Source organism: Pocillopora damicornis, chromosome 9 (genome assembly GCF_964200805.1).
Source record: "Pocillopora damicornis chromosome 9, jaPocDami1.2, whole genome shotgun sequence".
Lineage (NCBI taxonomy): Eukaryota > Metazoa > Cnidaria > Anthozoa > Scleractinia > Pocilloporidae > Pocillopora > Pocillopora damicornis.
In genome coordinates this window covers 7,633,418-7,648,866 of record NC_142678.1, presented here as the reverse complement: position 1 = coordinate 7,648,866, position 15,449 = coordinate 7,633,418, and the positions used below count along the sequence as shown (strand labels likewise).

General features: G+C 37.9%; 2 protein-coding genes across 3 annotated transcripts in view; both read right to left on the bottom strand.

Moving 5' to 3' along the window:
* Positions 1-3,726, bottom strand: part of LOC113684572 (uncharacterized) — a 39,253-nt gene extending 35,527 nt beyond the window's left edge. The window contains exons 1-2 of the mRNA XM_089183317.1: positions 3,233-3,726; positions 982-1,125 (exon numbers count right to left, since the gene is read on the bottom strand). Of these exons, the coding sequence (XP_089039443.1) occupies positions 982-1,125; positions 3,233-3,314 (226 nt within the window). The 5' untranslated portion in view covers positions 3,315-3,726. The remainder of the gene's footprint in view (positions 1-981; positions 1,126-3,232) is intronic.
* Positions 3,727-7,392: 3,666 nt separating this feature from the next.
* LOC113684571 (uncharacterized) overlaps positions 7,393-15,449 on the bottom strand; it is a 46,547-nt gene continuing 38,490 nt past the window's right edge. For both annotated transcript variants that reach the window (XM_089183318.1, XM_089183319.1), the window contains 8 exons: positions 14,324-14,887; positions 13,292-13,709; positions 12,309-12,568; positions 11,842-12,006; positions 11,062-11,229; positions 9,962-10,410; positions 8,826-8,982; positions 7,393-8,201 (listed from right to left, as the gene is read on the bottom strand). In XM_089183318.1, coding sequence (XP_089039444.1) covers positions 8,170-8,201; positions 8,826-8,982; positions 9,962-10,410; positions 11,062-11,229; positions 11,842-12,006; positions 12,309-12,568; positions 13,292-13,709; positions 14,324-14,887 — 2,213 coding nt within the window. In that variant the 3' untranslated portion in view covers positions 7,393-8,169. The remainder of the gene's footprint in view (positions 8,202-8,825; positions 8,983-9,961; positions 10,411-11,061; positions 11,230-11,841; positions 12,007-12,308; positions 12,569-13,291; positions 13,710-14,323; positions 14,888-15,449) is intronic.

Below are 15,449 nucleotides of genomic sequence, written 5' to 3'. Positions count from 1 at the left end.
CAGCTTACCGATATGAAAAATGAAAAACTTGCTAACCTTGGCTAAAAAACAGGTTCATAATAAAGAGAAAATTGCTGAACCTTTCACTTCCAGAAAGGATCCATAAATGTATGACAAACAACAAATTATCGGCGTTTACATTCTAAGCTTAAGGAAAAAGGTGATTCAGAAAAACGGTTTTCTTATTGTGTGCCAAGCGGCCCTTCGCGATAACGGTCTGTTTGAGTTTGAGGTATCATCAGATGAACGATATTAAGGCATTATTATTATTATTATTATCATGGTTATTATTTATTATTATCTTTATTATTATTTATTATTATTTTTTTTGAATTAACACCATTCATAGTGAGGTGTTATGTTACTGTGGATTCATTAGCATATTTGCGACGTGCTTAAATGTTATTCAGCTCTGCCACGAAAATTTAGAATTGGATTGTTCACTTATTTCAACAGATCCCCTGCGTTCAGCGAGGGAAAATATTTTATTTCTATCGCTGCGTGTCCAAATAATCGTTAAAATGACAATGGCTTGGTATTTTGGCTAAGGATATAACCTTAATTCTCCCTTTTGGATAAACGCCACCATTTTTAAGGGTAAGTCACCCTTCCGTGACAATCAATGGATTGACAGCTCACTTGATGGCTGGTGATTCCTAATAAGCCCTGTCAACCTCGATCTGACCATTCTGACGAACGAGAAACAAACTTTATTTTGATTCGGCAGTCAGATCTCTTAGTATATTTTCAGTGTACCTCAAGCCCAATCGATTCATTCTTTCCGCCACAGCAACTTTTGTCACTGATGAGCCACATTTTCCTTTTGTAGAAGTTGAGCCCTCCAAAAGAATGATATCCAAATTGCAATTTCAAGTTGATTAGTTTATCTATACCTATTATCTTATTTCTTCAATAGAGAATAAATATTGTGGTGAGAATTTACATGCTTATCACCTCTGGTTTAAGTTAATGGTTGGTTACCTGGATCAAGACATGCATACTTGCATCCGTCAAGACAGCACTTTTGCTTCCCAGAGCAGTCAGAGTCGCAGGTACACTCGTCCCATACGAAGGCCGGGCAGTCAGTTCGCCTCCTTATTGGCGGACATCTTCCTTCACGTATACCTTTGGAATATCAAGAAACTTTCTATAGGTATTTGTATATTCTATAAGTATATCATATTATGAGTTGGGAATTATTGTGTGTTTGTAAAATTGAATAACTTTATAGCAATAATCTCACGAAAAAGTCAAGGCGAACCGCATGCAAAACAGAAGGAGCCAATAAAACGAAATTCCTTTGAAGTTATACAACTGGAATAACAGATTCGTATTACCGTTTTCCAAAAGTAACATAGCAAATGCAACTTGAAAACTAAATTCCCGGTTCGAAAGCATTGTATAGCAAGCTACGTTTTACAAAACTTTTCGTTAAATCATTGTATTCGAAAATCGCGATTGATAGTCCTGCTTGAAATTTCCAAAACGTGTCCAGAAATAGCCAATGGGTTTCCAAGCTGGGCTGGCCAGGGGGAGGGGGAGGGGGAGGAGGAGAAGTGGGGGGGGGGGGGTTAAAGCTAGGAATAAAGTCAAGTTTCAGCCTAAGGTTCATCTTTTTCGAGGAGAGGTTGGCAGACGTGTGTCCAAAACAGTGAACAGGAGAGAGAAGAATTTAGGCTTTTGAGTTAGACTTTAAGTCAAGCTTTGCTTCTCCAGAAAAGCCTTTTCAGCTGATTTTCGCTTTGTTTTCTTCTGAATTATTTGTAGACATATTTACGCCTGGTTTTTGTAGTGGGGCAAGCCTGTGTTGATGGAGGGTGCGTGTTTGCGTGTTTAAATTTCAAGAGCATGGGGATGAGAAGGCGGTTATTGCAATTTATATCCCTTTTTCACCTTCTGCTTTCCACCTCTTAACACTAAAAATAAACATGACATTAAGGAATAAAGTTGTTTGAATGGAAAATATGTTGCTATATGTTGTTGAAGAGAAATATTGTATGAACAAAATGAATTATGTATAGCAAAAAAAATCAGTTATCATCAAATGGCGACGAAAGCCCGACGACAAATGTTGCATGGTATTTGTTTTGATGGATTGAAAGGTCGCCTGTTTAATTTGTAAATTTTCGTACACCTAATGCAAGCAATGGCGGTCAGGCATGGGGAATTTTAATAGATTTGTAAACTGCATGAACGAAGCTGGAGTGTTCCTTAGTAAGGGTAAATTTCTTGCTCGGTAACCGAGATCTTACTTTTCAATTGAAGAAACTTAAGTTGTGCAGATTTAAAAGTGATAATGTGTGACTTCGTAAACTGAGCCACCATAGTTGTAAGTGCTCATAAACCCTTTAACCCCTAAGAATGAGTAGCATCGAGTTTCTCCTAACGATATCACATCTGATCAAGCATTGAGGTCACGAGAATTAAAGAAATGATCACAAACTAAAGAAATCTAGATTGTTAGACAAATTCTCCATGTCAGTACCTCAAGGATTGTTTAGGTAACTGTATAGAGAATATGCATACTGATGTCGTGGTGTAAAGGGTTAACTGTGAGATAAAGATTGACGAAAAAAACTTCGTACGCGACATTAGAACGCGAGTATATCGCGTGTAGGTGAGTACGTCGTCGGTGGCTTTGAAGAGCTAAATGAGTCAAATGCCAGATATGAAGTGATACAAATAAGTAGCTGGATACTCTGCAGATTAGCCCGATTTACTCATTAATGCTTTCTTAAAGTTGCGACTCAAATCCAGAAGATTAATTAAAAAAGAAATTTTTTTTCCTTATCGGTATTGAATATTTGAAAAGTAATTATCAAGCAAGCCTATTATTTAACGAACTAAGACACTAAGACACAGGAACGGTTTCCAGTTGAAATGAAACCTTGGATATTGTGTAGAAATACTGCCGGTCGACTCTTTTATAATTCATAGGACATTCTTAAAGTTATAAATCACTATCTATCAAAGTTATAGGCCACCGAGGAAACTTATGCTGCCGCCATATTTAAATCCTGCAAAATGATATCATAAACGTATATGAAACCGCTACAGTCCGAAGAAGGAAAATACATGCGAGAATTATGTAACAGTTAAAACCCTGATTGCAAAGTACGCTATACTGCCACTACACATGCTATACTGCCATTACGTTAACGTTAGACTCATAAATTCTTCAGACAAATTTATGTATACATGTCAAAGGAGAAACAGACGGTGCGTCACTTACGTTGCAGCTGCTGCCCTTGTGTGATCCTGATCTTGATAAAAATCAACAGCAATGTCCCCACAACGACAGATGATGTCTTCATTACTGTGGTAGTCCGTTTACATTAAAACGTCATCTATGTTTCTTGGGAAGCGTTTTTGACCGTGCGTCCTATTCCAAGGTGCAGAATCTATGTTTGTTGTCTGTATACGGCTAAGCGCGGAAATCGTCCTTTGCGTGAAATATTTCCCGTCACCCCGGGTGGTGGTGTGGGTTGGAAATGCCACCGATTACGTGCTGAGTAAATTTCTTTCTCCAGGCGTTCAACAGATACGTGATTTTAAACAGACATGAAATAAAAAAAAAGGATTGCGAAAAGAGGATTTGCAACTGCCAGTTAATTAGACCCACCAGGAGTGTGTCGCAAGTCCGATAAGCGATATCAAGCTTATAAGTACTAACCGCACGAAAGAGAGCGTTTTTTTGGCTGTAAGCTCGTAATGATCTTCGTTTACACAACAGATTGTGATATTTAATAGGTTTGGCCGGAAACAGTGGGAGTAAATAAAGAAAATATCAAATGCTTATTCATGAAACTGAGAGGCTCTTTTTTACTGACTACGGCTTTGAAGCAAATGAAAAGTTGGAAATTTAATGTGGATACTAAAAAAAGAAACATTTCATCAAACGCTCAAAGTGACTGTGAATTGAGGATCAACTATCTGACGATCGGAGAAATTCACACCTATCTCTGTCACCGAGTCAAGTATAGTTTAATTTTCGCTTTGTGATATTAAAAGAATTGTGGTATCACATACATTAATGAACGAAAATAAACCGGTGATATCTAAATTTCCACAAACTTCACTAACAGCGATAAATCTCCGAGATAGGGGCAAGAGAATTATTGCTGCTCAAAAGTTGTGGATACTGCTTAGCCAACTCCGTGCTCATAGGGCAATTGTAAGGCGGCCAAGTATTGAGCAGTTGAAGGTAATATTTATAACCGCCTAGAAACGATTCGAACATTCATTTCCTGAGGAAAGGAGGGAGGCTGAATTTAAAGGAAAGGACATCAGAAATTGTTAGGGCTCCGTTGGAAATATCAAGTATTGTTTTAGAAATTAAAAGATTTGATCACGGTTGGCTCTCAGCTACCGTGCATAAAAAGTCTCCAGCTAGCCTCCAGTCTCTCTTGATTCCACAAAAAATAGAGTGACTGTTTCTTTATATTAATAACTTTAACTCCCATGAGTGACCAGGACAGAATTTCTCCTTACGATATCAATACGATGTCAAGTAGACAGATGACGAGAATAAAGAAAAATATAAGTTTGAGGATTTGCTAGTTGATCCAGTACCAAATTATCAGAACTAGCATCATAAGAATCGTATGGCAGACAGTAAGGAGAATTATTTATGAGATCTTGGGTATTAAAGGGTTAAACAGCTAAAATAAGGTGTTTTCTCCAGAACATTCATAAGGTACCTACTGATGCTTGATTTTCTTCTATGAACAACAGGCACACCCTTGATCTTTGTACACGAGATAAGCTGAGAATCATTCCATGATGTTACGAAAAGATGGATCTGTTGGCGATATTTTTTATATTTTTAAACTTTGCTCAGAGGAAAAGAGATGACAAAAGAGAGGAAACAGGAGTAATGGGCTCCTGGAGGGAACAAAAGCCAAGCAAAGGAAAGCAATGAATACAAATAAAAATAAAGGCAAAATGAATGTCTCTTCGGCTCTTTTGGGATCTGCTTTCGCCATTTAAACTTCATTGTCATAATTTCTTGTTTTGCACCAAGATAAAAGATACAAAAGGGTGAGAGAGAAAAGAAGCGGATGAAAAAAAGAAAGACAAAGAGAGATTTCAGAGGGGCAAAGGAGAGACCAAAGAAGAAGCTTAAAACTTGAAAAAAAAAAAGTCTGCAAAAGGAAATGAAATGGAAGTTTGAAGTGGTATGCAAATTGGAAAGAGGAAAATAAAAGCTGCAAAGGCTCCGACAATGACATAACGAAAGCTAGGGCCACTAATTCAAAACCTTAAAGAAGCAAACAAGTTTATTATGTCAATTCCCCTAAAGTCCAAAAACTGGATTCGTGCGACACACGTTTTTCATTGTAATGTGATTCGACAGGCTTATTTTTGACCTTTTAAAGGTAGAGGGAATTATTACAGGTATTTCTACCTGTCATGTAATTGACACGAATTTTCTGGAAGTTCTCTTCGAAGCTAAAATTAAACTTTTAATACGGATGGACCATTTCAATTTCAAATTTGGTCCTATGCCAACATGGAAATTTGTCCAAAAAAACTGAAATAAACTGGGGATGGGATTAGATTATAGCTGTAACAATATACAAAGGACTTTTAGATATTCTACATATTCATGTAATAGAATAGAGTATGCCCCTTTATGCATAGTATGCTAAAGAATTTTCGAAAAAACAAATTATTTTGACTATAGAGGTTGCCTGACTTTTTACTCGTTCTCGAGTCGTTAGACAGCATAGATTTAGATTTAAATCTCATGTATCGTACAAAAAAAATATGGATCTACAGGAAATCCCCTCTGATTATCCAGCGGGATTATTTTTAGGTTTAATTTTATTTTTTAGGATTAAGTCACATACACGGGCACGCTGTTCACGGAGGTGAAAGTTGAAGGATTTGTAATTAAGCTGTAAACAGAGCTAGTGGCAGAAGTTTCTTACTTTCATCTTGTGAAATTTTTTTCGTTAACAAACCCGTGCTAGATCAAGGAAAGACGCACTCACTGACATAAGCGTAATTGTTATTACGATGAGCCCGGCACTAAATAATTTCCTCGAGGACAGAAGGCAAAGGGATCCCACACATGCAGTTGAAATTTTTCTCTTAATTCTACGTTTAATCTTTTATTTTGGCTAGTGAATTCAATGAAATTCTCTTTTTGAGGGGAAGTATCGAAAATCTTTGATTTTCGTTTGTCTTGACTTTGAAATAGGTTATTCTCCAGCACTCCACGAGAGGACTCCTCGAGTAACTTGGTGTTACGTGCGAGAGATGATAATAATGTCGCGAGGAACGCGAGACACGTTTTGCAAAACGAAATCCCGCGAGGGTCTGAAGGTCAGTCACGAGAGAAACGAGGCACTACTCGAGTGTGATGAGAGATAACTCTCGAGTATCGAGACTTCTCGAGTGGGTAACGCAAGATATAATGAGTAACACGTAGCTGACGGTTTATAATTTCAGGTTATTCCGCACGGAAAAAAAAATTCCACATTTATCAGAATATTATTCCTACAAACATGGACAGGGTTCTATATTTATTCCAATCTCAATACGTTAGTCAACCTAATTGCAGGAGTAGAGTATGAAAAGAGAAAACAAACATAAGTCGAACGTTAGATTAAAACAAAACTTTCTCTTCTCTAAAGCGCTAAACTGAAGAAACTTCTAGATTTATCAGAATCCAATTCCCACAACCCTGGACAGAATTTTGTGTTTCTTTCAAGCTCAATGCATAGGTCAACCTGATGGATAAGGTCAAAATAAAATGGTAAAAATACTTTTTGAAACGGGGAGCTAAATAAACCAGAGGTTTTCTTGCTAACTTCTCGTTCATTGTAAGTCGCCGGTGGCAGCAGATACGTGGAGAAAGGAAAGAAAGGAAAATAATTTACAAAAAAAAGACAAAAAAATAAAGAAATTAATCAAATTAAATGAAAAGAGAGGGAAAAGTTAGTTAAGCTGTATTAACTGTCGAGGAAGGTGGCGAAAGGGTAGATTAAAAAAGTGAAAACGAAAAAACAAACCACGAGCGTTAGATTTAGACAGAAAATTATGTTTTGAAAGCAATTATCAGACGATTGTATAGTGATAACTACAAAAGGGAACCGATACAGAGGCTTAATTATTTCATGTTGTCATCTACGCATTCCTTGAGTTTTGTTACTCCAAAGGTTTGTATTTAATTCATGGAAAAGCGGGATACACTAAATTCATAAAAGGACATTGATAGTCATTGTGATAGACTAGTAGAAAAGAGGGGATGATTTCAAGGGATGAAAAGATCTCCATTGTAATACAAAGTTAATCTCAGGAGGCTCGATTAGGTCACTCGGCCGAACGGCGGGACCGCAGAAGGAAGGGTTATGAGGCACTAATATTAGTACACTATCATAGTGGTGAGTTACTGACGTATAATTGTTTTTTATTAATAAGAGCGCTTAATAATGGTAATTGAACTGAATGGAGTGTAATTTATGATTTTAATTAACGCGCTGTGCTAATTTTTCAACCATTCAATTTTTTTCTTCTATATTTATGATGTAATTGCAAATTACAACCAGTCTTTTTTATTCCCCTTGTTTATTATGGCATAAAATAATTCACATGTATCGAGAAAATAAAACCTAAAACTGTGACTCACAGGCCGTAACGACTTAAAAGTCACGCAACACATTAACACATAGACGCACGTTGGGGAAGAGCAACCCTCTCTTTCTTCCAACACTTAAGGGAACTTAAGGCCAAGAAAAATAAAGAAACAGCTTCTGAAGAGAAGAATAGTTCTCTTTACAAAGGAAAATACAAGTATCAATGACTTTATTCGTGCTGGTTAATTCAAAGCTACCTACATAGATAGTGATTACTTTGATGGCCAGTTTCTATGAAATGCAAAATTGCAGTGGCATTAAAGGAAGACCACGATCAAGATCGTCTTCCTTACTTATTAGTTAATACGAACACGCACAACCTTTAAAACGGGGATGACACTGCTTTTTACTAATTTGTGGAAGCTTTTCATAATTTCCTTGAGCGTCTGTAAATGCGATAAAAGACAACATAAGTTAAAAGCATATTAATTCCTAAAACCTTCCTACAGACAGAAAAAAAACGCTCATAGCTGATAGTTACAAAGTAATTATTATGGGTAGTTCACGATTATTTCTATCCTTGTTCCTACGAGAAGTTCCTTTGTCGACGACCACCTACTAAAAAAAAGTATAAAAACTCAGTTAGAGAATTCACTTTTGACAAGGAATACATTTTACATTTGTCCTTTTTATATAACAGTTTGATAAGAACACGATATCAAATTGTTATTGTCCAAACTTTATTATTTATCGTGTAATCTGATCGTTTGGGTGAGTGTAGTCCTGTTTTTGGTGGTAGGGATTGACGTTTTGAGCAGAATTCATCACCAGAGTCAAGTAGGGAGTTGCTGTCAGTCGAGTGTTAAAAGTCCAGTTTGTGTAAACTGATTGGCCAGTTTGGCCGCGATGTTATTGGCTATAAGGCTCAAGTGGTGTAAGTCGGTCGTAAATGGTCAGTTTCAACCTGTCAGTAATGTGAGGTCGTTATAGTGTAAATGGTATGAATAAGTCGTTCGTGTGGTGTCGCTAGTTGTTGACACCTGTCTAGACTGAAGCAATCAACTAATGGAGGAAGACGAAACAAAGCCGCGTTTTCTTGTCACCATTAACAAGGAAATACTAGCGCAAGAAATTTCCCACTAAAAAACAACTAGAAGCTGGTTGCTTAGTCTTGTTTAGGCTAAAACTTGTTCAAGCAAATGACACAAAAACTGCAGAACGGATGGGGTGATTTCAACGTACTTGTTTGTAAACAGATGGCATCATTGAGCTTCTTATTTCTCAGCAACGGCTCCAATTCCAGGAATGATCCAACAAGGAAGAGTTCATCATCTGCGTTTTCCACGATGGATTTCAATTCTATTTCATCGACATCTTCTCCAATTCCAACAATAATGATCTGACAAAGAGAGGACCATGAAGTTTTTTCTTTTAATCGAAGAAAAGTAAAAAATTACGGCTACTGCATTTGCCCTCTAAATATTCCCAAAACTGGACAAAAAAAAAAGAAGGATTTTAATACAAGATATAGGAAAAATGGCAAGTAAGCTATAAGTAAGATAGAAAGCTTATACAACATTTGGTCTCAGCAGTTTAGCTGCATTACAATTAGTTTACTTGGTTCTATGGCTTGAAAACATTACTAAATAGCCTAAAAACTAGATTAAATAATCATCTTATTGGCTGAAATGGTGTATACCAGTTTCAATAAAAGTTTATAGGGAAGCTGGGTCTTTCGAATGACACCACAAGCTAGGTTTCCAGATGTTAACCCCCCTCTAAGCAACAAATTATCGCAAGATAATGAGTGCTCAGCTATAGTAGATAGAGTTTTCAACCACCACATACTCAGTATCACTGATATTTGAATTGAAGGGAGCGCAGTTTAGTCTGAAATCAAATGCGTCACTTTTGGACAAAATCGTAGGACGTTAAGTTCAGTGCCTTTTCATTACATTGATTTAAAAAAAAGAACGATAAAATTGATTAAAGACAGGCTTTGGTCACTGATATTAAAAAAAATTAGGAAAAAGAAATGAAAAAAAAAAGGGGAAAAAAAAAGAGCGCGGTCTGGACTACTTTCCATCTCTGTAAATTTAAAATCAGATTGGTTCTTTTACTTTGGCCCTCAAATATTATTGGCTGGACAAAAATATGCACTTTAGAGCAAAAATTAGTGAACAATTCGCAGTGCTATGAGTCAATTAGATTTTAAGAATCACGAGTGATCTCAAATGGATGTTTTTGTTACTTCGATTAACCAGTGGTATTGCTTAAAAAAATGCTTCTCCAGTAAATTTGAACAATAAAAGACCTCATGTCGGACCTTAGGTAATACTTTTATCCTAAAAAGATAAATGGAAGAATAAGATACGCACCTTGACGCCCTGATCGCGTAAAGGTTGCACAGCTGTTTTCAAAGGTACTGACCCAGGATCGTTCGATTGACGGCCATCAGTTATCAATATCAACACCTGAGGCTCCTGATTTTGGCGCCCTTCGGGAAATACGTCGCCAGCCGTCTGAAGCGCGCTGTCTATGCGTGTACGTCCGCGAAGGTATGGTGCGTTGTCTACTGCTGCTTCGGAAAATGAGGAGTAGTTCGTGCTCGTAGGCGTGCCAAAGTTGAGCCACACAATTGACGAGTCACTAAATACTATTAGACCAAGATGAACGTTCCTTGGACCGACCACCAACTTGTTTGCTAATCCATTGATGAAGTTCTTCTCTTTTCGGTAGTTGTCTTTGCCTATGGAGCCGGAAGAATCCATAGCGAATACCAGATCGAATGATTCAGAACATTGAGGCGGAGGGGCTGTGGTGGGTCCTGTAAACGCAACATAAGACCGATGTTTAGGAGTTTTTAAAATGCGATGACGTGTGGAGAAGGAGATCGAACAGGTGAACATACTTATCTAAGAAAGAGGGTGTAAACAACTGCTCCTCCATATAAGAGTGGAGGAGGCGAAAAGGGAAAAAAGACTACTCAGGGAAGACCAGCGCAATGAAAGATAAACCAGGAATGTTAAGGATAGAGGTTTGAATTGGAGAGCTTGATGACCTCGGGCGTATATTGGCAAAATCGGATAAATGATGATGATGATAATGTGTAAATTATCTGTCAATTTCGTCACGCGAGAAAATTGGCTAATTATGTTACCCTGTCATCTCGTTAAGTTTGTTAGTAACAAAACCAACACCTTTGTCACAAACATAACCCACATCAACTACTACAACAACATTATCCGCTAGAAGCACAAAACAAAAATAGTAGAAGAACAATGGTAACAACGTAATCTATTCTTCTCTGTCCATCTAACAAGCCTAACAAGCATCAGCGGTACTATAAATTGATTTTCCACCTTCATCTCTCAAAAAAGAAAGAAAAAAAACGTTGCCTCATCAGCAGCCAAAAAAAAAAAAAGTGGTACAGCTATTTGTGAGTATTTCTTAAAAGAAGCCAACAAACATCTCTCACCATCGACGGCTGGTTGACATGAAAACCCACAGCCATCAAGACAGCATTTGTATCCAGAGGAACAATCATCATCAAAGTAGCATGAGCTTCGACCAGATGGACAAACGCCGTCAGGTGGATTCGTCGGAGCTGGACAGTAACCAATGAAAGAAGGAGTTGTTGTTTCTTCTGAAGGTTGGAAAAAAAATTGCAAATTTTAATTAAGAACAAACTAAAGAAAAAATCTTTTTCAGATAATTGTTCAATTCTGAGTATAACTGTAATTTAATGGAGGCTTTAAGCGTTGCAAGCTTAAAATCAAATCAAATCAAAGAGATAAACAGATAAGAATCACATCAACAGTTATTTTCTGTGAAGGTGGATTTTATTTTTGTTCCCATTCAGAGCCTTGAAACGAAGAGGATAATATATGACCATACCGTTTGGCTGAGGAGATCCCAGTGCCGAATTGAGACCGAGGTAAGAACGAGATTAGGGGGGGGAGGGGGTGGGTGGGGAGAGGAGCGACGTGAAGAGATGGGTAATTTATTAGCTCGGTGCCCCTGGCAATGCGGTCTTCCATTTTAAGAATAGACGGCTAGCAGCTGCGCTTCCGCGTTTCGTAAACCTCCTACTCTCGTACCTAAACCTTTCACTGCCAAGCGTTTGTTACAATTACACGGTAGGATCTGAGTACGAGATTGTATACCTCAAATACCAGTTTTTAACCGCTAATAGACGTATTTGTCACACGCCTACTCTACCTAAGCAAAGACAACGAATAAATGTTTTTCTTCATACCATAATCTGGTAGAGTGCAAATAGAGCGGCAACTGTCATAACAACACTTCAAATTTCCCGGACATTCATTATCTGTAAGGCATGCGTTGGTTGTGACCGCGCATCTGATTCTGATCGGGTAGAATGGGCAGGTCCCCGGCTTTGGCTTTGGCGCTTGTGTGACAGCTGCAAAGAAATGAAAAAAAAAATTAAGCAGTAGAATAAAATGAAATGAAGATGAGAGAAATGAAACAAGGCAAATAACAATATATTTTCTAACACATGTCCTGAACCTTTTGATAAACATTCTTTGACAAGCCCTTCTTCAAAAGACAAATTTTTTGCATGAAATTTTAATTTTTTTCAAAACCTGATTTATATAATTGTGTTGAGCATTTTAGTAAATTTTTCGCATAATATATTTTTTTTATAAACTTTTACTATTACTGCTACTAGTAAAAACTTAAAGGCATAATTAACTGACGTACTAGGATTGATGCAGGCAGTGGAAGCTACGTCTTGGGTGGCTTTCTTCAAATTCTCGAATGTCTCGACTTTAAAAACATATGAAGAATCCCTGGCAATCAATCGAAGCTCATCATCAGAAATCTCTGGGCCAATTCCGACCACGAGAACTCGCACTCCTTGATCGTGAATTGGTTTTGCTGCAACATTGAGGTCAAGTGCATCTGGGTCACGCGTCTGACGACCATCTGTCATAACAATTACAACTTTCGGGAAGCCAGGTCTGCCGAAAAAAACTTACCCCGATCAAAATTTGTCTCATGTTTGTCCATTTATATTTGTATAAGTGACCATTCCTTTTTTATGGCGTAAGGGGAGAGGGGTGGGAGAATTTTGGGAGCGGGAGTCTCTCATGGTTTTTAGGGGAAAAAAAGGAAAGTCATTGGTTGTCACTTACATTGTGTAGGGGGGGAAACCATAAAAAATTGACTGCCAATAAGGGTGGATCTTTAGAATATTACATAATAGTACTAATTGGAGGGATCCGGTAAATTTTATTGTGACACAACCAAATTCCTCTGTTCCCCCCCCCTCCCCTCGAAGAAGTAGCATATCCTCTTTCTATAATTATTCCACCAACCATCAGCTTCCGTCCACTCTATGTCAGTGATATGCGTTTATCAGTTTGCAAAGAGTACAAGACTCTTTGCAAACAAATAATTAATTCTTCCAAACTCAGTTTAGTAATGAAGCAGATCACATCGCTTGAGAAGAAAAACAATTGTCAAAGGCTTACTGCAGACTATAAAAATTCTCTGAAAGCGCTCTTTTGGGCAAGGCAATGTACGTAAATTCAGCTGGATTAGACAAAGATCTTCCCACATTCAGGAAAAAACCCCTTTACTTTCTGTGGGTCTTTAACAAATAAATTTTTTTTTTCTGAATGCAATCTGTCTAAGAACATTGTGCATTTCTAATTAATGGAAATATGTATTGAAAACCTTACCTAGCCTGTTCCAACACTTGTGCAGTCATTGTCAGCGCTTTGTCAATTCTGGTCCTTCTTTGCAGGTACGGTAAAGATTCCACTGCCGATAAGAAACTACTCAAGTTGGAATACTGATCAAATGTAATTTCTAGCTGTGTTTCATCGCTGTAAATGATCACTGCTGCTCTACTTCCTGCTCCAATCTTGAAAATGTCAGCGAGTCTCTTAACGAAATCTTTTTCCTGTCTATACTGTGGTTCGTCGATACTACGCGACGAATCCATTACGAACACGACATCTAAGAGTTTATCACACCGAACAGGTTCGGCGGTGGTCGGATTGGTCATGATAGGAGTAGATGTTGTCGTCGCCCTCGTAGTATTCGGTGTAGTATTCGTAGTGTTCGCTGTTGTTTTATTGATAGCTCCTAGAGGCTCTTTTCGGGAAAAAAAATTATATCATTACTTTACTTTACTATAGTTAAATTATGTTGGCTGTAATAATTAATTACCGAATCAATTAAATACTTCCTACAGCCAAGTAATCAGGTTACCCAAGATCTTTCTCTTAAGAGAAAGGAAAGCTTTCGACTAGCCTTAGAGAAAAATAGTTTTTAAAAATACAAATTCAACCAAAGAATTTCACTAAAATCACTATGGAGAAATGGTTACAAAATAATTTGCGTCGCTTGGGAACTTGAGAATTCCCTGGGTCCTTAAGACTCTCGGCGCAAAGTTCATTGGTTCTGTGCTGAGACATTGAGATGTTTTTCAATATTCCGGCGAAACAGCTAAGAAGGGAGCGAGCCCATCAAAACCTCCACATGTTCGGGGTCATCCTAGTACAAGACCATTCGTTCTGTTTAAGGGAATCGTACCTTCGCAAGTCAACAGGTAAACTATTCTGAGTCATGGCTCATTCCACATAATCCACCATTTCTTGAATATTGACATAAACACAATCATTACTTTTGATTCACGAGTGGTGTATGTTTTAAATTTATGTTTATTAGTTCTTATTATTTATTACGTTCTTTTTCTCTTTACTTACGAGGGCAGACAACTTCCAGTAGCTCCGCAGATTTGTTCAGTAAGTCCTGGAAAGAACTCATTAGGAAAACATCGTCCTGGCTTGTTACCAAGTCCTTTAATTCACTTCGGTCCACCCTCGGTCCCACGCCGACAGCAAGAACGCGAACTCCTTTCTCACGAAGAGGTAACACAGCTGTATCTAGTGGCTCAACTCCAGGTCCCGGCGTCTGTATCCCATCAGTCATCACCACGGCAACGGAACTCACAGAGCGTCGTGGATTTAAAAATAACGTTTGCGCAGCAAAGCGGAGGGCGCTGTCTATTCTTGTCATACTTCGTTTGTGCGTCAGGTCGTCTACGGCAGACTCGAATTCGCTGATTGAATTTTGACTTAGAAAGTCTACCATTAGTTCAGGCCGACCGCTGTACATAATGACCCCAACACGACTGTCTGGGGAAGCACTTAAGAATAGGCCAGCAATCTCTTTCACGGCAATCTTTTCTCTCTCAAAATCTTCGTCCGTAATGCTTTCGGACGAGTCCATTAGGAAAGCAATGTCCACTCCTTGGACACATTTGGTGGCTACGAAAAGTAAAAGCAAACAATATGCAACATTTTCAAGTGCAAGGAGCAGGATAACAAGGTTATAAGGCTATCTTTCTCATTTTCCCTATTTCCCAAAAGGATAATAATCCCATTAATGATTATTAATCACTTCTAACTAACCCTCTTTCCTCGGTCTCTCCGGCTAAGGAGCCAAATTATCAGGGAGACCACGGACTAGGCATTTGCGCCTATTCTTTCCCTTTTCCTCTCCTTTTTTGCTTTTAGAAACAAAGGAAAATCAATGTAAAAACGTCAGTTTTCAACGGCTATTTATTTTTGCGAATGTAGTTTTCTAAACCTCAACCCATACCCTTGGAACTATCGTTTTTTTCCCCATATGAGCTCGAGTAAGCAAGTTTCTATTGAACAACATATCATACACTTTTGCATTGTAGTTACGAAAAGATTATGCTCTTATTAACATTCATTCCTTTCCCTGATTCAACCCTTTTTAAAGCTAAAAATACCCGGTATGCATTCCAGAAAATGCTAACGTTTACTTGCTTTATAAGTTAAAAGTTTGTGATAGCATTTCAGA